The 24,996-nt window shown below is 36.1% G+C and overlaps 1 protein-coding gene across 6 annotated transcripts in view; it reads left to right on the top strand.

Annotated features, from left to right (window-relative positions):
* The window catches only part of ERC2 (ELKS/RAB6-interacting/CAST family member 2), a 521,411-nt gene that overhangs the window by 283,784 nt on the left and 212,631 nt on the right, over positions 1 to 24,996 (top strand). For all 6 annotated transcript variants that reach the window (XM_037386906.1, XM_037386911.1, XM_037386910.1 and 3 more), the window contains one exon: positions 6,277 to 6,437. In XM_037386906.1, the coding sequence (XP_037242803.1) occupies positions 6,277 to 6,437 (161 nt within the window). The remainder of the gene's footprint in view (positions 1 to 6,276; positions 6,438 to 24,996) is intronic.

Genomic DNA, 24,996 nt, shown 5'->3' with positions numbered 1-24,996 from the left:
TATAAATTATCATGACTGGTAACCACCACAGGACACCCAGCAGGGAAATACTAAGGAAACTGAAGGACCTTCTCTCCCTGACTGTGGTCTGTACAAGTCTAGATGGGAAATATATGCTCTGTCTATACCATCTCTCTTCTTTATCTAAATAAAACTAAACCTTGTGTATTTACCAATATAGCACTTACCAAAAAAAATTAAAATATTTTAAATCCCACGTTATATAATAAAGTAAACTCAATAAGGTTTCCAATTCCAAATTCTGCAGCATGGCACCCCCTTTGATAATTGTGCTGTTGCCTTCCTATGGAGATGGCAAGCCATTTCATGAGGATTGCTATTTCAGTGCTTCTGGTAATCTGTGTTATACTACTGCTGCATTGCTGGTTGACAGCATTGGGCTCTACTTGCCTAGTCTATTAAGATTTAAAAAGAAAAAGGACTATTAGCCTGGATTTTATAAATGTTCTACTTAATTTTCTGTCAAATCCTTCACTTACGATATTTATTGTAAAGTCTATATACACTCTAGAGTATGGTTACATTTTTTCTTCTCTAACAATACCCAAAATTGTGAGAGACGTGTCTAATGTCTTCGTTTGGAAAGGTGCGGGAGCGTCAGCCACCATAACTATACTGGGTTTTTTTAGACCTGTTTCCTGGGTTTAAAAGCTGTGATGGAGGAAGTCAGAGGTGAGGAATTTGGCTGCGGATGATAAATGGGATGGGAAGACAGTGGAGGGGAGAGTGACAAAGTTTATTTCCATGTCTTGCAGAGCTCAGTATGACACTGCTATATCTGTTTGTTTTTGTGAAAAACACTTTTGTAATGAAACTGTTTAGGCTCTCGTAAGTTGGAGAAATTCCTATTAGAAACTAAGAGACAAGGTATTTACAAACCATATTGCAGGATGGTGTTGGCAATTTTAAGAGCAGTAGGTCCACATGACTTGTGTGCTGGACGTCCTGTAGGTGTGTAATTGAATTAGTCACGAGGTAGAGTGGTTCTCTGCGTGGCCAGCAGCAGCTACTGGTGCAGGATCCTGGGGTGTCTGGCACTCATCCTTCACTTAGCAAATTATAGGCAATCCATTAGTGTAAAAAGCTGAAGCCTCCAGCCTGTGAGGCAGAAGAGCTGGTAAGTGGATATTTGTGTGTACAAATCCAGGTTTTTATCTGTTTTCCCTCATCTCTCCGAATGTGTTATCTCTGTCCTTTTATTCCAGTGGCAGTATAATTTATAGGAAAGCCACAAAGAGAAACTTTAAGGATTATAGTCTTTCCTTTTTTTCAATCTCATGCTTAATCGTGGAGGAAAAAAACAAATATAGTTCTTATTAATGTTCGCAGAACTGGAGATAACTAAAATTTATATAGTTTGTAACTTGGGGTGTGTGTGTGTGTGTGGTGGTGGAAAGCATTTCCTTAGCAAACGATGGGAAAAAAAGAAATCACCTTTGAAAACAGCTGGATGGATTTTTACATTGGTTGACGACTTACTATAAAAATGCAGCTCACATAACCCTGTACTGGATGAATGTAATAGTTTGTTAAACTTTTTTTTATTTCATATTTGTTATCTATAATGGTTAATATTCTTGTATTAAAGAAAAGTGAAGAATCTATAAGTAAATAGTAGGATTTATTTACTTTACTATGTAAAATTTATAAATGATCTGTGTTTACTAATACAAGATTAGGTTTTAAAGCAGGTATGGAGTTTTGTATAGCTACTGATACTTGAAAGAGTCAGTTAGGGAAATCCAAAACTCTTGTATTTATCACCAATATCATTGGTAAAATGAAGCGCCAACCCTTTCAAGATAGTAATACTAATAATACTAACCCTGACTGCTGGAAAGTTGCCAGCTCTTCGTCATCCTGCAGAAATATATTATACTTGGACTGAGAAAACATGCAATTGTCCATCTCCCTCCTTATTCCCACAAACTGGAACAGTATTATGTTAGCATGAGTTGTGCTGAGCCGAATCCAATCTGGAATTAAGAATGCTCCAGGGCATTTTTAATAAACTGTCATTCATTTGAACTCTAACCTTCTTTAATTTGCAGAATCTGGTAATGCAGATGTATACTTCAGTTACATTCATTTCTTCTTTTCTTATCTCGGTGTGAAACACTGCTGATAGGACTTGAAAATGTGAAGCTGCAGAAGCAGTAGAAAGTGTTCATTTAAAATAGGCTGACAAATAAAGAATTATAATAGTTTAGTTTGCTGGTTTTCAGCCATTCTGAAATGCAAACCTAATTCTAGCAGTGGTTTTAATAAAATATTTGAAGTACAGAGGTCAGTTAGGCTTTCTAAAAGTACAAAAAAAATTAATGGCTTTTATTAGAAAATGCAAGGGATAAAATGAGGCCGTTGTTTTGCGAAGGGGAAGAAAACCCAGTTAATAACGTATGCAGGGCATAGAGTGCTTACTAGCAACGAACTTTGTATTCCAGGCGGTTCTCACAGTAAACTCTTTCAAAACGTGGATTCTTATTAATTCTGTAGCTGGTAGCTAAAATGGAAAACTTTGTAATTAGCCGTAGTTAGACTAAGAAACGGAGTGAGGGGGAAAGGCGCATGCCTTGGGCGCGGTGTGCCAGGCTGCGGAGGCGCTGCCCCGGGCGGTGCCGGTGGCGGTGCCGGTGCCGGTGCCGGTGGCGGTGCCGGTGGCCGCAGCGCTCCGGGAGGTGTCGCTGCAGGGCCGGGGTGCGGCCAGCGCCGGGCACAGCGCGCCCGGCCCCCGGTACCGCCCGCCCCTGCTGCGCCGCCGCGGGGCGTTCGGAACACTGCTGCCCTGCCAGAACGCGCTGCTGATCAACAGCCATTACTTTGGGAGACTTTTCTCTGTTTCTAGGTAAAGAAAGGTCTTAAGGATGCGTATGTGATAGTTAAGGTAGAATAGGTGCTTCAGTTTGGGAGGCAAATGGCTGGATGAGATAGTACAGGTAACGGGTACGGTCATGAATGCGAACTTTTATCTTGCTCCTTTGTACAATGGTAAAAAAAGTGTGTAAATGTGTCACTTGGTCATTAATGAACTGATACTGCAATAGGGGACTCAGTTCAGTGTCGGGAGAGTGGAAAAAAATTGAAAGAAACTGTAAGGCAGGACCACAGCAGTCCTTGGAGAGGAAAGGGCTCCTGGATGCATAGTGATTCTCGAGGTGAAGTGCCCCTAAATGCAGCCAAAAGACAAGTATTTGCCATGGGTCAGAAAGTTAAAATTTTTCAGTAGTAGTACTGGGTTTATTTCCCATTCTTACAGTAGGACTAAGAGGAAGTAAATCAACATTAACCCTTTTTATTTTTTTTAAATAATATCAAAGACAGCATGTGCTTACTTAATAATTTGATTTGTTTTAAAATGCTTTTTTCCACTTAGCCTTTTATATCTAGATAATACTGCTTTCAGTGTTTAAAGTTAAATTTCCACTGTAATATATCTGCTGCAGCTATATAATAAACATGCTAAGATGATTGTGCAACTTCAGCCTTCACACGTTTACATTTGATAGTAGTTGGTTTAAAAAAAACAAACCCATAAAAATCAGTTTCTTCTGCACATGCCTGCCAGTTGGATTCTGCTGTAGGTGTTGGTGAGACAGTTAACTAGGAAAGCATACAACGCTGAACTTGGGTCATATTCAAAAAGTGAAGGAAGAACTAGCTGGCAAATAATTGTGTTGAAAGTGTAAATGAAAGTATAACTTTCAAGTCTACATGTGTTAATGATTTGTGGTTTGAAAAAGTTTTCATATTTAAATTTTTAAAGGTTTTTTCCCTCCCTCTTAATCTTTGATCTCTTTTGTCTGGTAATATAGGAGTATGTTATTAATATACATTAACTAATCCACAGTTTTGTTTTCCACAAGTCTTTAATTCCCTTAAATGTTTTAAAATGTAACTGATGTGATGTATCAGAACTTAGGTGAGCATTCAGTCAGTCAACAGGTTGGGTACTAAATTCAGCTGAACCTGTAGGAAAAGGAGTGCAATGGTACTAAAGATATGGAAGTGCTGCTACTATCCGTTTTACATTCTCATCTGGCAAACAGATCTGCAAGTGTGGACTGAGTTGGTGTTTAAAGATCCTGTCTCAAAGCAAGAGTCTGTATGAATGAATGAATTTGCAGTCTTGAATCCTTACTACTTTTTCCATTAATGTATGCTGCCTGGAATTGACTAGCAGGCTGGAGGCTTAGCAGAAACTAAATGCAGTTTTTAAAAACCACAAGGACAAGCCTAAAAAATTACCTGAGAAAACAGGTAGAACTATCATGTTATGTTTTAGCAATCAAGGCTTGTCCTTGTTGTGGAGACAGCATGGGTTTGTGTTCTTGTACTAAAACAGAAAATGAAGCATCTGGTATTATATTAGACATTGAGTATGTTTTTAAAGAAATCTAATCTGTCTCCCTCGTTCTGTTTTTTGGGGGTTTTGTTTTTATTATTATTTTTATTTTTTTTGTGTGTTTGTGTGTTTTTTTAAAATCCCTCCCCGCCGGGATTTAAGTGCAAATCCATCTTTTTTATTTCCCTCAAGTATATTTTCTTTTTGCTGCTTCTACTGTAAAAGTTCACTAGATAGTCATTTTACAAAGATAACTAAAGCCTTTATCTTTCTTCATGGTTTGCTCTAGTGGAATCTTGCACTCCTTGCTATTTCATTTGTATCAGTATTACCCTGGCTTTACTTTGAGTAGAAGGTTGAACAGAAGTAGTTTCAATGGTATTGGTATTTTTTTTTATTGATTCTGCATTCATGAAGTGTATCTTCTTACACGCTGAAGGGTATCAGACATGTTCTAGTATTCCGTTGATCTTATTATACTGTTCATCAAGAATCAGGTGCAGCTGGTGTAGAAGGGGTAAGTAATCAGTATATCATTTTCAGGCAGAATGTGAGTCTTCATTATTAATTAGATGAAGACTGTATTACTAATTTTGCTTTATTGAAGCTGTTATATAGGAGGCAATGTGTGTTCACAATGAAACAGAAATATGTGGCTTATAAACACTGATGGCATGTGAGTAGGATTTCAGTAACAACAACAAACAACAATTAAGCATTAACTTGGCAGAAAACATCTTACTTTCTCTGTAGCCACACTGATTAGATGACTACAGTGAATATTTCAGGCTTTTCAACACACCAGCAAAAGTGAACACTTTTCAATGACTTGTATAACATGAACAACTGGAATATAATCTCTTCCATTTAATTTTATTTAGATTTTCTTCTGAAGTGTTCACTAACTTATAACATGTTAATATTTAAACCAAGGAGGCGAGCAAGAAAATACAGGAAATAGGGCATTCATCCCACAAGTAAATTTTCTGCTGCCAGACAGGTGTCACATGTAGTCTCCATTCTTTAGTGTGTTCTTTAAATAATGTCATAGACCATGTGATACAGTTTTCTTTCTTCTGGATTTTCTTTTCTGAAACAATGAAGGTTTTCTGAATTCCTGCAATAAGCAATTTATCCTACATCCAGTTGACATTTACCAATGCTAAAGAAAGAATGGGATCACCCTAACTTTCCTACGTTTCATACTTTAAAGATTCTCACAGTTGTCATGAGGAAAATAACTCAGTTGTTAGAGCAGTAACAGATGTTTAAAGTTTAGAATCATACAGCACTTCAGTGGTCCCTTTGAAGGGACCACTAGAGGCAATGAGGTCTAAACCCCTGCTCAAAACAGGAATAACTTCGAAGTTGGATCAGATTCTGCAGGCTTCATTCAGTCAAGATCTGAAAATACCCAAGTATTGGAAAGTTTACAGCTTCCCTGAGCAACCTGATCAGCACAGAAGGGTGTGCATTTTTTGATGAAAAATACATGGATTGTCATGAGCAGTTTTATATTTTTATATATATATATATATATGTCTGCATCTAAAATGTCTGAAATTACTATTATGATGAGCTACCATCACAATGAATTTAAGTAATAAAGACAGTGCAGAAAATACTTGTAAGTTGTGTCTGTACGTGGCAGTGGCCCAGATTAAATAGGTTTCAGATCTGTATTCTGTTTTGTATAGATGTTGCTTGTTACTCAGTGGATTCCTGGAAACATGGATTTTTTTGTATTTAAAGACTACTTGTGTTAGTTTTTAAAACAGTTAAGATAGGAATAGATTTGAGCAGCCATTTACTTTAAATAATTCCTTTTGTGTGCTGTTTATTTTCTATATTTATAAAGATTCAAGATTTACTTATTACAAAGACTATGAAGCTTAAAAAGTTCTCTCTCTTAGGTAGAAGAGCTGATGAATGCACTGGAGAAGACTAGACAAGAATTAGATTCTACCAAAGCCCGTCTTGCCTCAACACAGCAGTCTTTGGCTGAAAAAGAAGCCCATCTGGCTAACCTGAGAATGGAGCGAAGAAAACAGCTTGAAGAAATTCTTGAAATGAAGTAAGTACATTGATTTCTCTGATTTCTAGAAAAATTTAAATCACTACTTTCTTGCCATAAAAGGGTGGGTTTTTTTCTATGGTTTTTCTATGTATGTGTTTAAGTTCTGAATCTTAACAGCTTCTATTATTTGTAAGACTGCTAAGTTCCTTTTAAAATACGGAAATGCGGAAGTCTTGATTTTAGAAGTACTCATGAGTGCTGACATGAGAAGAATTTTTTGGAAATTCCTGAAAATACGTAATTGCATGTAACAAATTTCCTTTTACATGTTACATGCATGTTTTACATGTAACTAAAAATATCAGCAACTTCCAAGAGAAACTGAGGGTCTAAAGCCCCATCTTTCAGTGGGAATTCTATGTTGGAGTTTCTGTTAATGTCAAATTTAAGGAAAGGGGTTTATAACTTTATATGGCTGGTGCAAAGTTTATTGCATTGATTTGGTTAAAAACCCACACAAACTCAGAAGAACAAAACCCTATTTGCATACACATTATCACTATGTATATAGGCACAGAATGAAAAAGGAAGATACACCTATAATTTAAATCTAACTTCCTACCCACAGGAAAGGTAGACGTCTGTAATTATGGGATATTAAAGCTCTGACTTATCTTTAAAATTGGCAAAAAAAGAGTGAACTTGTTACGACTTGGCTAGGCTGGGAATTGTGTAGTTAACACTCACTCAATGAAGAAAATTCACAGTTGTAATTTCAAAACTGTTTTATTGAGGGAGGAAAAACAACCCCAAAACACTTAAGCTCTGTATAACTTCAGCTAAGTTGTTGTAGATATCCTTACACGAAATACTAAAGGTAAATAATCAGAAAAAATGCTTTTAATAATGTTGTAAATAAGACAAAGTGGAAACGGAGGCATATGCTTACTAGAGTGTTCTAAAAGTAGGTTTTTTGGAAGGGCTGCCATGTAATATAGGTGCAGAAATACCGTAATGCAAGCATCAATGTTTCCAGTGGAATCAGAAGAACAACTGTTTTTGTTTTTAATGTGGTCTGTATCTGTAAAGAAAAATGGGAGCACGTATAAATTAGAGTAGTATGTGATATTATATTCTATATTAGATACATTTTTTTACTTTTTTCCTTTTCTTTTATATGGACATATTAATTCATCTATGAAACTCATGCTTAGTGCAAGGGTATTTCATGTATTCACCTCTTTTCTGTATACTGCTTTGGGCTATTTCTTTGAGTTCATGCTTGTTTTTCATTGTAATGGTAAGGGTGTGGTTTTGAAATCATAATTATCAATTCTAGAGCAACATCGGGGAAAAAAAAGCACCCCAGTATCTTTAGTTCTGTTATTGTGGCTTTTTTGGCTGGGTACACAGAACCTTACAGAACTGTGTAAGGCATGTATCTTCAGTCTGGGAAGCGAGGCTGGCAAAAACTGGTGAAGTTTTAGTTCTCTTGTGATAAAAGCTGTCCAGTTTTATGAATAAAGGGCTGAGTGGATGGTACTAGTCGTGAAAGATCCATTATCAAAGATCCAAGTTAGAAACAGTTTGGATTTCAAAATGTGATATAGACATATAGTGTGTGTTTTACAGTATAAATTTAAGAAGTAAATAGCAGTATTAGAAGAAAATTTTAAATTCACATCTAAAAATTAAATTAGTAAAAATTTCTGGTTAAATGTGTGTTGTTGTCTTTTTCTTTGAGTAGTCATTAGTATTGTTTCTTTTGTGAAAGACTTCTTTCTTATTTTCCTTTAATTTTGTAATTGTTACTTTGTTAGCTGTGCAAATATGTAGACTTCTCCATTATTTTTCTTCTGTCTTCAAGAGAAGCAATTGTTCATATAGTTTTCATTTTTAATCTTGAACTGGTCTAAAATTCATTTGAAGTTCTGACAGTTAATTATAATGCATATTTCTTCCAATTTAGGCCACAGAGGATTACCTAATCCTCTACTAGGTGGCTTTCCCAGCTAGCTCTGTGTCATTACCTGGAAGTGTCTAATGATCTAACCCATAAACAAATCACTCCCCCTGAAATCTATGATTCAGCTAATAACTTAGAATTAGAATTCACTTTCATTAAAAAAAAATAAATGTATTCTATTACTGTTTTTAATTGTATCCTAACTTCAGTTTGTGAAATATATATATGAACTTACGTATGTATGAACATAATATATATGAATATACTTAGTAATTTTTTGAAATCTGTCTGTAGGAAGGGCTACATGACTTCCATAAAATATAAATTAAATGTAAATATTAATTTCAGATTATTTAAGAAGATATACTAAACAACATTAATAAATACATATGTATCTAATAGATACATAATTTGTTAGATACATGAATTAATGGATACAGTGGTTGACAAGAAGCTCAACCTGACCCAGCAATGTGTGCTTGCAGCCCAGAGAGCCAACCGTATCCTGGGCCGCATCATAAGCAGCATGACCAGCAGGTCGAGGGAGGTGATCCTCCCTCTCTGCTCTGCTCTGGTGAGACCCCACCTGGAGTGCTGCATTCAGCTCTGGGGCCCCCAACATAAGGAGGACACAGAGCTATTGGATTGAGTCCAGATGATGGCCACAAAGATGATCAGAGGGCAGGAGAACCTTTCCTATGAGGACAGGCTGAGAGTTGGGGTCAATCAGCCTGGAGAAGGGAAGGCTCCAGGCAGATCTTACAGCAGCCTCCCAGTACCTCAAGGGGCCTGCCAGAAAGCTGGAGAGGGACCTTTCACAAGGGCATGTAGTGATAAAAAGAAGGGGAAAGCTTTAAACTGGAAAAGGGCAGATTCAGATTAGATATTAGGAAGGAAATATTTACTGTGAGAGTGGTGAGACACTGTCACAGTTTGTCCAGAGCAGCTGTGGATGCCCCATCCCTGGCAGTGCTCAGGGCCAGGCAGGATGGGGCTTGGAGCAGCCTGGTCTAGTGGAGGGTGTCCCTGCCCATGGCAGGGGTTGGAACTAGGTGCACTTTAAGGCCCCTTCCAACCAAAACCATCCTATGATTCTATTAGTAAATGTATTTTAGAAATAATTCACATACTCATGACCATAGTTTATTTTTTGAAATTGCTCACTAAGTGTATGACAAACTTTATAAATCTGCTGCATTACAACAGAATATACTAAATATAGCATTATTTTTTTTTTATAAATAAGTTATTCTCAAAAATAGATTGTAGAAGTTAGCAAAGACCCAGACATCCACTGCAGATGAAAGATAATTCTGTGTTGTAGTAATATACTAAAGAAGTGTGCTTTCTCTGATATTTTAAGATAATTTATTAATTGCAGCATTTACCATAACTTCTATTTATCAGTTTTTAAATCTGAGTGATTACACGTTTTGTCTGCTAACTTCCAGTTAAATAGACATGAACTGTGAGTTTAAGAACATTTATGATGATTTCCTATGCTTGTATTATGTTCAAGTTCCAAACATAACTCTGCATTCTAGGCACATCTGGCTGACATTGCCAAGATCCATCTTAATTTACTGGCTACAATCAGTTGTCAGTTTTAGATAACTTCTTCAGTTGTCATTACATGTTCCTATATACATTTAGTTATTTAAGGAAGTTTAGAATAAAAATGGATAGCAGCTTAATCTTGTTCATTATCTGGTTGGTCTTTTTGAATGGGAAACTAGATAAGTACCCATTAAATGAAAGGTAATTTGATGGAAGGAAATAAACACCAAGTTATTCTTAATTTGATGCCAACGTGAAAAAATAAGATTTATTTTAAAGAATTCCAAAGTGTTAAGTTTGGAGAAGGATTTGCATTTAAATGTTAGTTTCTAACGATGTGATTTTTTTTTTTCTAAATGTCTATTAAAATATTACTATATTAGTTCTGGAGGAAATGTCTTTGTTATGGTCATATTATTTTAACAGTGCACACATAACTCATACTGACATTAATGGAAGTTACTCATACATGTTAACAATAAAATGCAGCATGTGTTCAAATCCATCATTTTGCCTAATTGTCTTAATGCTTGGTGCTCCTTATGAGCATAAAAAAATAAATGCATTTATACATTTTTTTATTTTTAATAATGATCCTTTAAAAGAAATAAAAAAATCTGTATTGCATAGTGTGACAAAAGGCACCTTAATGTTTTTTAAAACTGTGTTTATCATCCATAGCAAAGTTTCAATTGGCCTGAACTTAAAAATCGGTAGTTAGAAATATATATCAAGACTGCTTTTTCCACACATTGTTTTTGTTTTCTGAGAGTTCGTAAGGAGCACAGCCTACTGAGAACTTCACAAGGCTTGCCTAGAAAAGCTTGTTCATTTTGTAATGTGAAGAGCTTGAGGGTAGAAGAAGTTTCTGCACTGTGATGTGGTGGAGTTTTTTCGAATGTTTCAGAAATGCCATATTTGTGGAGCATACTTTCATGACCACAAGGCATCAACAGTGCTTTCATGGAGATGTCCTTTCCTATATGGTGGTTCCTTCCAAAACTCGAAAAGCTGCTTGTAACATAATTAGATAGCAGTGTAGACAGATAAATGAATATTTATAGAATATTAAAATTGCTTTTTATATGTATGTGAAATAAATGCCTATCCTTACGGAAAGTGGGTTTTACTCTGGGATAGATAATCTTTTTCGAAATGGTCAAAGTTATTTTCCATTAGAAAGATACACAGTTTGACCTGGAGAGTGAGTAGTCATAAAAGAAAGTTTAATGGCATGTGAAGGAAAGATATACAAATTATAATCGCTTTTTTTGTGAGTTCAACTTGTAAATTATATGCATGTAGTCTTCAGGCTGCAGCCACTGAGGTTAAAAACAAGATAAAAACAGCCCTCCCCTCTCAACCCCTCAAAAACTTTGTTATCAAAACAGGGCTTTCTTGGTTAAAAGCACTTAAATGAATTTTCTGTAGTGTTTACTCTACTCTAGAAATATATTTAAATACTTTTTTTTTTAAAGGAACATTATTTCATTGTGGTTTTGCGTTAATTTGATGATTTTTCAGTGATTCTTGCCAAGAGTTTGAAAGGCAGTTTCCTTGCTTTGATAGAATTTGTGCCATCACCTGTGGGTATTTCTAAATCAGGTTTGTTGGAAGTGACTTTGTCTTGAAATTCACTACAAATTTCCAGGTTATATGTTTTCACTTATGTGCAATAAATAGATTACTTCAGTAATGAAGTATTAAAGATCTCCTAATAAAATAACCAGCTACTAGTCCTTTCATTCAATAACAAAAATAGAACATTGCTGTGTTGTCCAAAGCAAATTTTATTTTTCAATTAGACTTTTCAGTAAATTTTCTTACAGTGACAGAATAAAATTAAACATCCCTTCCTTTAAGAGGGTCCACTATTTTTTTGACTGAAAATAATGACTATTACTTATCTCTGTTTTTCAGTATGTTTACTTTATTCATTTAACAGCACCTGTGTACAGTCAAGGATGAAGTATTTGTGGGAAGAAGGGGATAAAATGTTTTTTCCACCAAGCATGCAGTCCCACCAGCTGCCACTCTATAGAAAAGTGCTGCACACATACTGTGCTTTTACCTGCTGGCTTGTGGTCCAGCTGCTCTGCCAGACAAGGAGAGGGCACTTGTATTTGCCACTAGATGCCAGTCTCGGGTGCAAGACCATGGTGTGGATTTGCCTGGTGCAACAAACTGAGCATGAACAGCTTCACAGAGTAAGCAGAAAGCTTGTCTTGTTCCAGGAAAGTGAATGTGTCTTGTCTGTTTGTCTGTCACCTGGTCTGACTGGTCCCCTCCTTTTTAGTGCAGGAAATTCAAGCACGGACAAGTATACAAATGGCTTCAAGTGGACTTTTGAGGGTATTGCAGGGATGAAGAGGGTCTTAGAATGGATTCTGGAAGTCAGGAATCACAGCCTAATGGGAAGACTGTGGAAGATGTAAAACTGGAGAGTCACAGTCAGAGTTTGTAGGGAAGTCAAAATGCTTTATGAAGTACTAGTGGCCAAAGTATTCATCTGGCTTTCTGCAGACATACCCCCTTTTTCCATCTATAAATTTAACTACGGTAGAAGTTGGGGGTTTCACATCTGTGTAGCAGCTCAGCGGGAGCTGTAGCTCTGACAAGGCCTGTTGGATGTCCAGGGAATGTAGACATGTTTCTAGCACCTGGACAAATCAGCTCATGTCCCTGCCTTACATTCTCCTATTACTGTTTCCATCCATCACCATCTCAGACTGGCACTTGGGGAGGGAAAGGGAGAGGAACTCAACATATTTTCCTTTATTTATGTCCTGATTACTCCACCCCAAGAGATTCTGTCACCCACAGGATAGTGGTTTCACCCTCATAGCAGTGGGTACAGCTATGGTCAGAATTGCTTCTGAAATCTCTGTGTGAATAGTAAATCCAGTGCATCTGGAACATTTCAGAGTAATTGTGTATGCAGTTCACCTGTTCAGGGTGCACACAGGCCAGGAGCATGACACTCATTGACAGGAAAATCCCTGATGATATTGTAGGGACTCTAGTTGCATGTAGTAATGAAATTGATTTCCTTTTTTGGGTTCTTCCATACAGCAGCAAGGATGAGGAAAGCAATATAACAAGGCTAGGAGAAATTGGCAGGGTGATTTAAGGTTGGAATTACTCTTTGAAATCGCTTGGAACTCACTCTTTAGAGCAGCTTAAAATGATAGCTTCCCTGTAGAAACTGTCTGCTTTCTTTGTTACAGTGAAGCACTGCTTTCCACTTGCCCCCTTCTTTTCAGAAAGGAAAAGGAAGTAGGTAACTGGTTCTTTTGCCTACACTGGAAACTGAGGTGATTAACTAAAAGGTGCAGGCAAAGATGCTTAGTTTATGCTCCGTTGTAAAATGCTAGTGTATTCTAAGAAGAGCTAGCACCTACCATGCATATAGTTCTAGGCTAAATAAGTAGTAGTGGATATGTGACATTAAAGGATACTCTTTGAATTTAAGTTTAAGCAAATACACTAGAGTCAGATTTCTTAGACTACTAATGAAGCATTATTTTGAAGGTAGGCTCATTTTAAAATATTTTTTTCTATTTTATCAGCTCTAATACAGCCTATATTTTAAGAAAGATAGTTATAATTTCTCCAACAGGAATTCTTTAACATATCTTTACTTCATATGTTAGATAACCGAGTAGTATATAAATAGCTGTGGAGAAAAAAACTAATTTTCAGAAATTTATTAGAGGGATTATTTTGACTTGGTTAAACAGTGGTAATGTATGCTATAAACATGTTCAGTGAGTGGAGAGCAAGTTGGTTGTCTCAAAAATTGTACCATTTCAAATGTAGAACACTAGACTGTTTTTTAGTAACCTGTGGATTGCTTCCATTTAATTGTAGGATTCATGCTGAGAGTGTGGAGAGTCATATCCCAAGTTAAATACAAACAAAACAGCAGGATGTTGATACAACTGTAACTTCCATAGGAAGTAGTTAGAATGGTAATGTGGTCTCCTTCTAACTTGGGTGGAAAGTCTCTTGTGACTGCTTTTGCCCCACAGACCTGTAACACAGCATGCCTTGACTAACATTTTTGACACCAACTTGCAAACACCATAAAGATGAGAGAAACCCAAATGAAGGCTTTGTTCTCTGGAACAGAAGCTTTCTTGACTAAAATGAAGAGATGTTTTTCTTTTGTAAACAATGAAGGGGCACAAAGCAATAAAATGTTTCTCTCTGTGAGAACCGAATGAGTGAACTGTTTACTTGGCAAAGCGCTTCTCTTATTTAAAGACATATGAGTGTCACCAAGTCCCCATTTACTTGAGTCTTATATATTCAGACTAAATGATAGTATACTTTAATTTTATTTTATAAGATTTGTGATGTTTGAAATCTCACCAGCATGGGATGAAAGTGTGCCATTTCTTTTCTTCATTTGTTCTTACTGAGGTCATAATTTACTTTTGAAATAGATTGTCACCTGCTACTGAAGGTTAGTAAGATCAAATTAAGATTTCTCCGAAACTTAAATTTAGAGGCTGTGTTTTGCCTGCTTTTATATGGGTACCCAAGCAAAGGAAGCAAAAAAAAAAAAAATATCCTTTCCCATGTTTCCTTCCCCTTTAGACAGTGGGAGAGTGTAGTAACAACCTTTTTAAAGTTCTTCCCTCCCAGGAAGGCAGTGTCTTCCTCTCCATTATGAAATGGCAGCAATACTTATGTCACAGAAGCATTGTCTGAGGGCAAACCAGGAGTTCAAACATATTCCAGACAACACATATTATGCTTATAATAAAGAAGCATACTTTTCTGATCTAGAAAATGGGTCCGGATTTTAAACGGCTTGTTTTCTTCATCTCATAAGTACTTTGACTTTAATTACCATGTGTTCCATGAGTAGTGTTCTGAAGAAAGTATAGAAATATAATCTTCTGACTCTGTAATTGTAAAAGTGATCTTCCAGGTTCCTATGATCCATGTGGTTTGAGGCATCTGCCAGGTGGAAAGGGACTTTGGTGGTAGTTGCCGCTCTGTATCCTAGTAGTGTATTTTTCTTTCCGGTTTTATTGCCATTATTCTCTCAACATTCAGGTACGTTGCCTAAGTAGAAAAATAACAGTCAGTGCTCCAGCAAACATTTTATGTTGGAAATTCCACAGTACTTCTTAGGGGTTTTATTCCTTGACAGCTTTCCCCAGAACCTGAATGGTAGAAAGATCAAGGGGATCCTGCAGCTGCTTTATGAGGGAGAAACTTAAAGTCTTTTCACTCTGGGGAGGGGAAGGGTATGTTTGAAGTTTGCAGAATCTCAAAGGCAGGCATAAACTGAATATAGATCTGTTGTTTGCCAGATGCCCCAGCATCAGGAATATCAGGCACTTGCTGAAGTTAATCAGTGATCAATTCAAAAGAGAGAAGTGCTGCTTTATGGAGTGGTTGGTTGGTGACCTTCTGGAACTTGCTTCCACAGAGGGCAGAGTGGCATCAGCTGATTCAAAAAAGGGTTAGAGAACTTCATGGACAAGAGGTCCATAAATGGCTGCTACTTTGTACTCTTTGGCTGTTCTTGAACTATGTTCCTAAAATTTATTTTCTCTCTGAAGTATTAGCTATTTCCTCCAACTTTGCTCCCTTACACTGAAACACACATAGTTAATGATCAGATGATTTCTAAAACTTTTTTGTTTTTTTGAGAACCAGTTATATTGTCAACTAATACATTCTGGAAAGATTAAAGGCCACACTTTGAACAGCCTTTTGCATCTTCTGTTGCCCTATAGTGTATAAGTGGATTGACAAAATGATACAAGTGACAAAATGATTATTTTAATGTGCAGGTTATAAGAGTGGGATACAACAGTTACATGACATTCTCTAGTGATTGAACCACTTGGAATTAACACTGCTTCAGGTTTACAGGTGTCTCAAGCTGCTTGAAGGACTTTGAGATGCAGAGTATTCTAGTTTTCTGAAATGAAGTGAAAATTGAAGAAACAATTGCAATTGAAAGTCAAAACATTTGCTTCTCCTCTTTTTTCCTTTTTCTAAAAATCAGTCTCTTTAAACTAAAATGCTTTTCTTTTTTTAATTTATAGATGTGTAAAGGTTTAAAATACATCAGTTTGATATATCTTGATTCGTAGCATTCTAAATTCATGTGAGGTGGAGAAGTATTCAGAAAGGGACAGTGATGAGAAGGATAGTATATGAAAGTGAGAAGGGACTATGAGTTAGTAGTCAGTGAAATATGGACAGTGGTGAAACAAAGAGGGCTGTACAAACCTGAAGAATGAAAATCCAGGTCTGGATTATTCCAAAGCAAAAGTGTAGTTTGAAGTATGTTTCTTTTTCTAGCAAAGCTACTGATTTTATCTAAATTTAAAATACTGGGTTTAGCAATATTAACTTTTTAGATAAAGAAGAAAAAGTTTATGCTATCTACTAAGTATTAAAATATTGTCTCACTTCTATTGTACAACTTTTTTAATATAAGAAAATGGAAGCAACAAATTAATTTTACTGGGAGAACAATGCTGTGGAAAGAAATTGTACTCTAATTACTGATCTTGGCAAAGTTATATATGGTTTGTTTTAAAACTGCCTGAAACATGCTTTTATTAGCTAAAAAATTACTAATGATAAAAATGATGAAATAGGATGGCATTTGTTTTGAAGTTCAGCCAGCATGGGAATGTAGAGGCCTCCACCTCTGATAATATACTCAAAAGAACAAGTGGCTGAAAAGACAGAAAGGAAGGAGTAGGAGGCTGAGAGTAAAAGAGGAAAGAAAAAGTTAGGCTTCTGTTTCATGAATATTTTTTTTTTTTAAGCTGACTGAATTACACCCTTGTCTACTGAAACCCTCTTAGTGTAATTCCCATTGGCCTCCGTGACACCTAGGGCAGTGCTGATCAACTGCAGGCTCCCATATTCCTAACCTCAGCCAACTGCATATGATTCTAGCAGATGTTTCTGCATTTTAGACCTCAAAATATGATGGGTCAGGGTTTTTTTCCTTTTTGCAGTGGCAAATCTCACATACTTGAGACCCAGGACATTCAAGTCAATGGTAGGAATTATGAGCTGAGGATCTCCCTAGTGGGATAATGCTGAACATAATGTAAACGCAGATATTTGAAAATGGAGAACCAAAGAAATTTAAAGGTTTGGATCATTTAAACTAAATCACTAGATTATTGTTTGATATTGAATCAAAATATAAAATGTACTTAGAAATGTATATGATGAATTTTTGTTATTAGAAGGAAAAGGTCTTACAAAGTCAAGAAAGACCAGAGTCAGAAGCAATCAAACAGGAACAGCTTTCTTAGTGACAGAAGGGAAATTTCAGTTAGCTTTCTCTACTTTCCCATTACTTCTTAGGTGCTATGCAGTAAATCTGCTGCCTTCTTCCTGTGCTTCCTCATTCTTTCCCCTCCCCATGCCCCCAGCAAACAAGTACTTCTCTGTGTGCTGTGGAAAAATAAATCTAAGTTCCTATTGCTTTGTTTCCTCAGATTGAGTCCTCTCGTGTGTAAAAAGATGCAAGATGTACTTGAAGTTTTGCACTCTGATGTCTGAGAGTTCATTAATGCTCTCTGATGTGCATTTTCTAATGCTTTGTAAGGTGTGAGTGCACGAGACAGTCTTTCTGCCTGTTAGAGCCTAAGTAAGATTTACTCTTATCTAACTGAATTTATTGTCATAGATATCTCTGCCTCTATCTTGAAATGAGTCAAAGCTTTTTTGTCTTTTGGGGGGGGAAACACACTCATACCATATTTGATATCCAAGAGAATGTCACACTACTTGCGCTGCTGGTGTTTATGCCCTCCCACTGAACTGTGTTTAGCTTAGCTATTTAGAGTATAAGCCTGACACGACCGATCAATAATCTTTATTAATACACTGTCAGGCATAATGGGCTTCCATCCCTCATTGGCCATCAAGCATTACTATAATAAAGAAGATGATAATAAAAACATGTATCATGTTATCACTGTCAGCAATATCTAAACAATGTGAGTGTGGAAAGATGTAGTAAAAAGGGAATTATTCAAACATGATTGCTAAAATATGGCATAGCACACAAAAATGTGCTAAAGCACTGACTTTCTAATGAACACCTCACCTTTCAACACTGTCAGTTTAACAAAGTGACAGAGCATGACTTATGTGATGGCAGTAGAAATTAGGATGAGCTTATCTCAATTTTCTCTGTGAACAAACGTGGCTATTTCCACACTGTTGTACAGTGTATCTGGGTATCTTAGAAAAGAAAAGCCTCATTTAAGAAGGTACATTATATAAGTGTGTGCTACATCTTATAGTTAAGCTGTTGTGTTCAGGATAAACATCACCTTAAAAGGACACCATGGCTTGCTTCCTGAAGTGACTTCAAACTGAATAGATAAACTTTTCAAGGTGAAACAAAAGCTTGGTGACAGCACACACTTATGTAAAATATTATTAGTGGAAAGATCTTTTCAATTGTTAGTAAAGAGAGACGTTGCATTTGTAGAGAAGGTTGCATAATTCTAATAGGACTATTGTGCTTATTATGTTGCATTTTAGTATTTAAAAGTATATTGGGAGATGCAAGTGAAAGTCTTGTATATTTTTTTTCCTCATATTTAATAATGATTTTTTCAAAACCCATCCGATTTTAGTTTTGTGATACTAAGGAGGGAACTGTGATTTACTGGCTTAGGTTAGAAATGTAAAAACACTTTTTTGTGGTTAAAGTCTTCCCAGATTCTAACCACTCCTACCTCAAACATGTAGTTTATCTTTGTTGCATTCAAGTCTGACCAAAATTAGGCCACACAGGCCTCTGAGGATCACCATATTGCTAAAATCATTCTAGTTACTAGGGCCTCTTCTTTTTTGCTTCCCAGCAAACTCATCTTGCATTCTCTGAAGACTAGCAGACCTGTTTCTCATCTTCTAGGTGGGATTAAAAATGTAGATTGGTCTAACAGAGGCAGTCCTTGAATGTACTACTTTTTTTTTTTTTTTTTTTTTGGTTTTCAGCCTCCCTGAGCTTTATAGTTATGAAACAGAGATAGGTACTGAGGAGAAAATGTCAAAGGTAGGTTTTACATGATAAGATAGGTAGGTCCCATCTGTGTGCAACATAGAATCAAAGCTGGCCAGGTATCCGTCTAGCTAGATACTTTCAAATCCTTATGTTATGAAGATTGTGAATATAAATTATTGAACAAAATTCTAATTCCGCTTAAATGTATATCCATAAGAATGAAATTTTGTATCCTGCCTTATTTGTTTAGGCTGGAAGAGTTTTGGGTAAAATGGAGTCAGGTGTGAGCATAGGACCTTATCGCATCAATTAGTGAACAATAGTCAGGGGACTTCACGGTGGTTATATTCAACTGTCTGCATGCTATGGCAAGCTATGTCCCAAAGACTGCTTAGGAAGGAGAGATGCAATTAATAGGAAGAATGATCTGAACTTTTAAACCCCCTCACGGTAAAAGCTCCAAAATAATGGAATTTTCTCATCACTATTTAGGGGATATACTGTGTTTGGTAACTTAAGAGTATTTTTGTGAGCTGGACAACCTCATTCAGGTCTTGTATGACTACCGTGAGAAACTCTTTTTAGTTTTCTGTGTGGTCTGTAAACAAAAAGTGAGTAGTTCGTGTCTGTGGGGTTTAGAGCAGGAGCTGGTGTTGGGACTAGCGTGAGTTTCAGTAGCAGAAAAGTAGAGATTATTACATAACACCTAAAGAATAGAAGCCCAAGAGGTGTGGTAGATCATCATCTGACATCCGGCAACCTGATACCCTCCTAACAGAGTGAAAAATACTCTGACATTCATCAGCTTAAGGTAAAGACTTTTCACCTATTGAAAAATATTTAAACTTTCAGCACGCATGAAAGAAATGTGAGTGCTTTCCAATTTTGTTTTGGGTGCCTGTTACCGTCCTCTCCCACCTGGATTATTTTGCCAACAACTGAAGGAAAACTGGTGAAATGAAAACAGTGTGTTTTATGGGTTTTGTGGCTATGCATACATGTGTACCACCCAGCTACCCACTACTGCCCCTCCAATCAGATCCGATCTTAAAAAAAGTAGTACAAGGATCCAATCAGGATGAAAATTACCTACGGTATTTTCACAGTTGTATTAAGCAATAGAATTTATATTTTTTTTCTCTCAGAAAGATCTCCTTTCAACACTTCAATACTATGATGTTTTGTTTAGTCTAATGCAGGGTTTTGTTAGTATCTAGCCTAAAAATGAATCTAATTAACAGATGAACTTAGGAAATCCGTACTGTAATTTGGCAACTAAATGAATGTGGGATATCAGTATATGACAGGCAACTTCCACTTAAGGCTAATGTAACTATTACCTCATTAGAAGTGCAACGTTACACTCTTCAAATAAAACCTTTATTGAATTTAAAATATGTATTTGACAAAGGACTAGCTGAACTTACTTGAAATTGGCTTTGTGAAATTATGCTGCCTTTATTGATACTGACTAGCTTTATAAATGTTTATCTTAATTATGTTTTATTGTGATTAAAAAAGATTGCAGATACTCTGCCATTGCTGTAAAGTGAGCTGTTGAAGCTTTTTTTGTTGAAGATGGGGGTAGGGTACAAAGAATAGTCCAGCTCCAGAAAGGAGGCCCCTCACAGGCCATATGAATCCACTTACATGTAAATTGCTTGTCTATATGAATTAAGGTGAAGGTTATGAAAGAACTGCATTTCTGTGTTTATTGTAGGATTTTTGACAGTCTCTTTCCTCTTTCAAGTAAATTTGGCTTAAGTCCACAGTCAGTACAGTTTTAAGTAAACTCCTCTTTTGTTACATTAACAAGGTTATAACATCACTGAGGCAGATTTCCAGCTGCATGAATTGAGGCCTAAGCATGCAGGCTGTGGGGATAATTAAAACCTTTAGGGTGGGTGAGTTAAACTACCAACTAAAATTGGATAAAAGGCTAATTGTCCATAGCAACATAATACATGTTTCTAAATACCTGTGAAATAAAGATAAATTTTCATGGTCTTTTAATTCCTTTTTTGAATGCTCAAATGCAGAATACATTTTAGGGCAAAACAAACATCAAGAGTAAGGCAATAGAAACCCAAAGAATTCTTTCCCAGATATTGTTGTATTTAAGTTATTAATTAAAAAAGAAAATTATTTTGAGAACTTCAGTGATTTTCTTACTTTCTTTACAATACAGGAAGCGTTTTTGTGTAGGAAGTATGAGCCTCACTGTGTGATACAGTATATCGGAATGGACTGGTTGGTGCTTTGTCTAAATTTGTCATATCTCTTTTCCTTCCTCCTTTTTTTCATTATTAAGAGTGGAGTTACATACCTTTGGTGACCTTCAAGAAGATGACATAGAATCAGGCAAGATGATACATTACCACAAAGTTAAAAAAACAAAATGGGTTGTAATGGCAGCTTGTACTGAACTAAATGAATTGTGAAGGCCCATTTGTTATTCATTAGGAGAAGCAGAGCAGATTACTGTTCTGCCTTCGTAGGGAGCCTTTAAACTTAAGGTCATTTTACACTAGTACCCTTGTGGCATGGACAGCATTTAATACATTTTTAACAGCTTTTACATTTCCATGGTTTGCAGCAGTGCTGGTTGAATCATTTCTGTAATGAAGGTGTTTTAAAGTAGTTTAGAGTTACTTTGGGGGAAAAAACAGGAAAAAAAAGAAATAATTGGGTTGATGAAGTGACTTTATATACTAAAGAGCTAAGCATGCAGAACGTACTGCTATAAAGTAATGCATGCTGATTCCCACTACTACAGAAGTACATCCCTGGGGAACTGTGGGGGGTTTTGGTTTTTTTTCTTTGGTGGTGTTTTTTGTTTTGTTTTGCTTTTTTTATTTTTAAACATAAATAGATCTATAGTTGTTTTTTCACAGTGCTCATTCCTTTGGGAAAAGAAGGTCTGAGGACAGAAATTTAAGAATACTTTCTGAGCTATTTCTGTGTTGCTTGGAATTCTGATGGAGAGCATTCAAAATTTTGGCATGTTTTGGGGAAGTGTAGCATATTAACTGTCTTGTCATAACCATTGATGTGGCCATCTAAGGAACGCAGCATAAAATGAACGTGGAGTGGAGGGTAGAATTTTGCTGATCAAAATAAATGTTGGGTATTTCAATACCTCTCAAATGGTTCAGTGGTGCTGTGGAAACTCAAAGCAGAAAGGTAGGTACCAGTATGAAACAATCTGAGAATAATTTGAAAGTGCTGAACAAATCTAAAATTCTGTTAGCTTGAAGAATGATTTATAACTCTAAAGAAAGGGATAATAACACCAGTTTAAGGAGGTAATCATTTCACGAGCTCACGTTTTATTGTAGACGATAGTCTTTCATTTGCTACATTTTAATTATGTTGTGGATTTAACTGTCAAAATCCGTATTACAGTGACTTTATTTTCGTTCGGAAAATATTAGAACACAAATGATGCACTGTGTTTCAAGATTTGTTTACAAATAAACTTAATTAAGAAAATGCTAATTTATATGTATGATGGTTCTCTCCCAGCAGCCAGTCCACCCCTAATTTCCTTTTTCTTGTTTAGCAGATTAACAGCATTCATTCTATACTTCATTGCAGATGGCTTTCACTAGAGTTTTTTCTGTTGATTTTACTATTTTGTGAGAGTAGATTTTGACAAAATACATGTGGCTCACAACCAGCATATGAGGAAATAAAAAATGACTCATTGTTTGACAGCAGAAGTATTTTTTTCTGAGAGTTTGAACAATACATATTTTAAAGCTGAAAGGCTATGCATCTTTAGAAAATAGTAAGCTTTAAGTAACATTGTAAATATAAAAATGATTGGTTTTATTTAATATCAGAGAGATGGTAGCATGTTAGAAGCTGTGAGCTCTAAAAATCACATTTCTGTTTGGACTATGTATTTTTTTCAGTAAAATCGGATTCTTTCAATATAAGTTTTAAATGTTCAATTGCACCAGTATTACTGATTTTTCCCCTAATAGAAATATTTGTCCTCTTTTACCTTTGCACTAGCTTCATGTGTTCATTTCTAGTTTGTGAACTAAAGCAGTTTTAATGAAAACTAATCTCTTTGTTTTTAAAAGTTCTTCACACATGTGAAAACATAGACTGTCAATATATGTCCATAAAATATATCGAGCGTTTTATTTGGTCAGAAGATGAACCCCATCACTTTTGTTAAATTGGATTTCTGAATATGCAGTGGGGCTACTGTTATTATCCCACATCAAAGCAATATCCTAAGAAAGGCATAGTGCCACTATCATTTGTAAACTCACTAATGAGAATTATGTTCTCATAAAGAATTCTGTGAAGGCCATGCATACTTGCCATAGGAATTCTGAACTGGGGTATAGTATAAGTTTAATTTTATTTTTTTCAGACTAAGTACAGGTAATTAATGATAGCCGTATTTCATTGCCTGAAATTGGTGTTTGTTTCTTTCTTTAGGTTACCTTACAACCTTATGTCATGTTTGTAACTTGTTAGAAATGTAAAATAAAGAATTTGCTAGTAGGAGCAGAGTTCCAATATTTGGGCTATCTTAATTATAAAATACTAAGTAACCAAGACACTTCAATGTCCCCTTTGTAGGCCCTTTAAAGTGGGGCTGTCTCCTAAGCTGAGGATCATACTGTCCCCAGTTCTGAAGCTACTGCTATGCAGTACTGAGTCAAGCACCTTTTGGGTTGCCATTGCTTGGGCATCTTAGCATTTTCAGACAGATTTTGAGGCAACTGTGATCAATAAAATATCTGGCAGCTGGAGCAATTCCTATGTGTCTCCAGAATGTTCTTTGCATTGTGTGACATTAGGAGCATTCGTGTGACAGTAATATGCCAATTGAGGCTTACTTAGAATAATTCCAGATGTTTATTCTGTCATTAGAAAGTGGTATATTTAGTCACATGTTTTGATTCAGGCAGGAGTTCCAGACTTTGAACAGGCTAAAGCACCACCCCCACCCCCAAAAATTACAAGAGAATCTTGAATATAGGCACGAAAGATTGGTATCAAAAATTCCTTTGAACACTGATACTGTTTGAAGTGCTTAGACACTGTATGTTCCATTTACAAAATTGTTACCTTGCTGAAGCCAGATAGCAGAGAGCTTGGTCCAGCATCTTCATATACATAAATTTTCTCCTCTTGGTAATACTTTTCCTGCGATCTCTGTGTGAGGTAGGAGGTTCAGATGTCCCCTCAAAGGGAAGGATCCATGTTTGTTTTCTGGGCTTTTTTGTCAAGTATCAATTGGGACATTCTGAAAGACACCTACATGAAATCACTGATTTTTAGCATATAGAAAGGGATAGGCCTTAGCCAATTTTATGCCTTAATAATTAATTTGTTGTTTAATTTTACCCTTTTCTGGTTTCTAGAGGCAACCAGACTTGGTGATTCAGGATATCTCTTTGACGTGACAGTTCCTACTTTGGTCCATTTTCCCCCCAGTTACAAGTTTTTCTTTTAAAAATAAAGATTGTAGCTACCTTCTGAGTCACTAAGTAATTTCTCTTCCTTTTCATTCCTTCTCATTCCCTTAAAAAAGAAATCTAACAATTTTTTCTGGCTCTTTTTCCAAGAGCAAACTGTGTCTCATATGATACATAAAATTGTTCTGTTTTCAGAGAGACCTAGGCTTTATAATTTTACCATAAAGATTATACTGATACGTCAAAAGGAGTAGAACTTTAAGGCGGCTGTGTATTTATTTTTATCATTTTATATATGTCCAGGAATGCCCAGGTGGTGTAACTGGAGCCGGTCCTTGTAACTTGGTGTCTCAGTTAGTCTTCTGTGTATAAATGTTACAAGGTGGTTGCCGTTCTGAATCGTACTTGTACATCATAGTACAATTGGCAATGAATATCAGAAGCCTGTTTGCTCTGGTCTGACTCCTGTTTCAGGGCTTATTTTAAAGATTAATAAAGATTTATTCTTTCACTTTTGATGGCTTTTTTCTCTTAAAAATTGCAGGAAGCTTTTGAATAAAACATCTATTCTATGTGGTATCTGTATTAGAATTAACTCTCAGTTCAGAGGCTACACACGTCCAACCAGATAGA

The sequence above is a fragment of the Falco rusticolus genome, chromosome 4 (assembly GCF_015220075.1).
Source record: "Falco rusticolus isolate bFalRus1 chromosome 4, bFalRus1.pri, whole genome shotgun sequence".
Lineage (NCBI taxonomy): Eukaryota > Metazoa > Chordata > Aves > Falconiformes > Falconidae > Falco > Falco rusticolus.
This window is presented reverse-complemented; position numbering and strand designations above follow the sequence as displayed.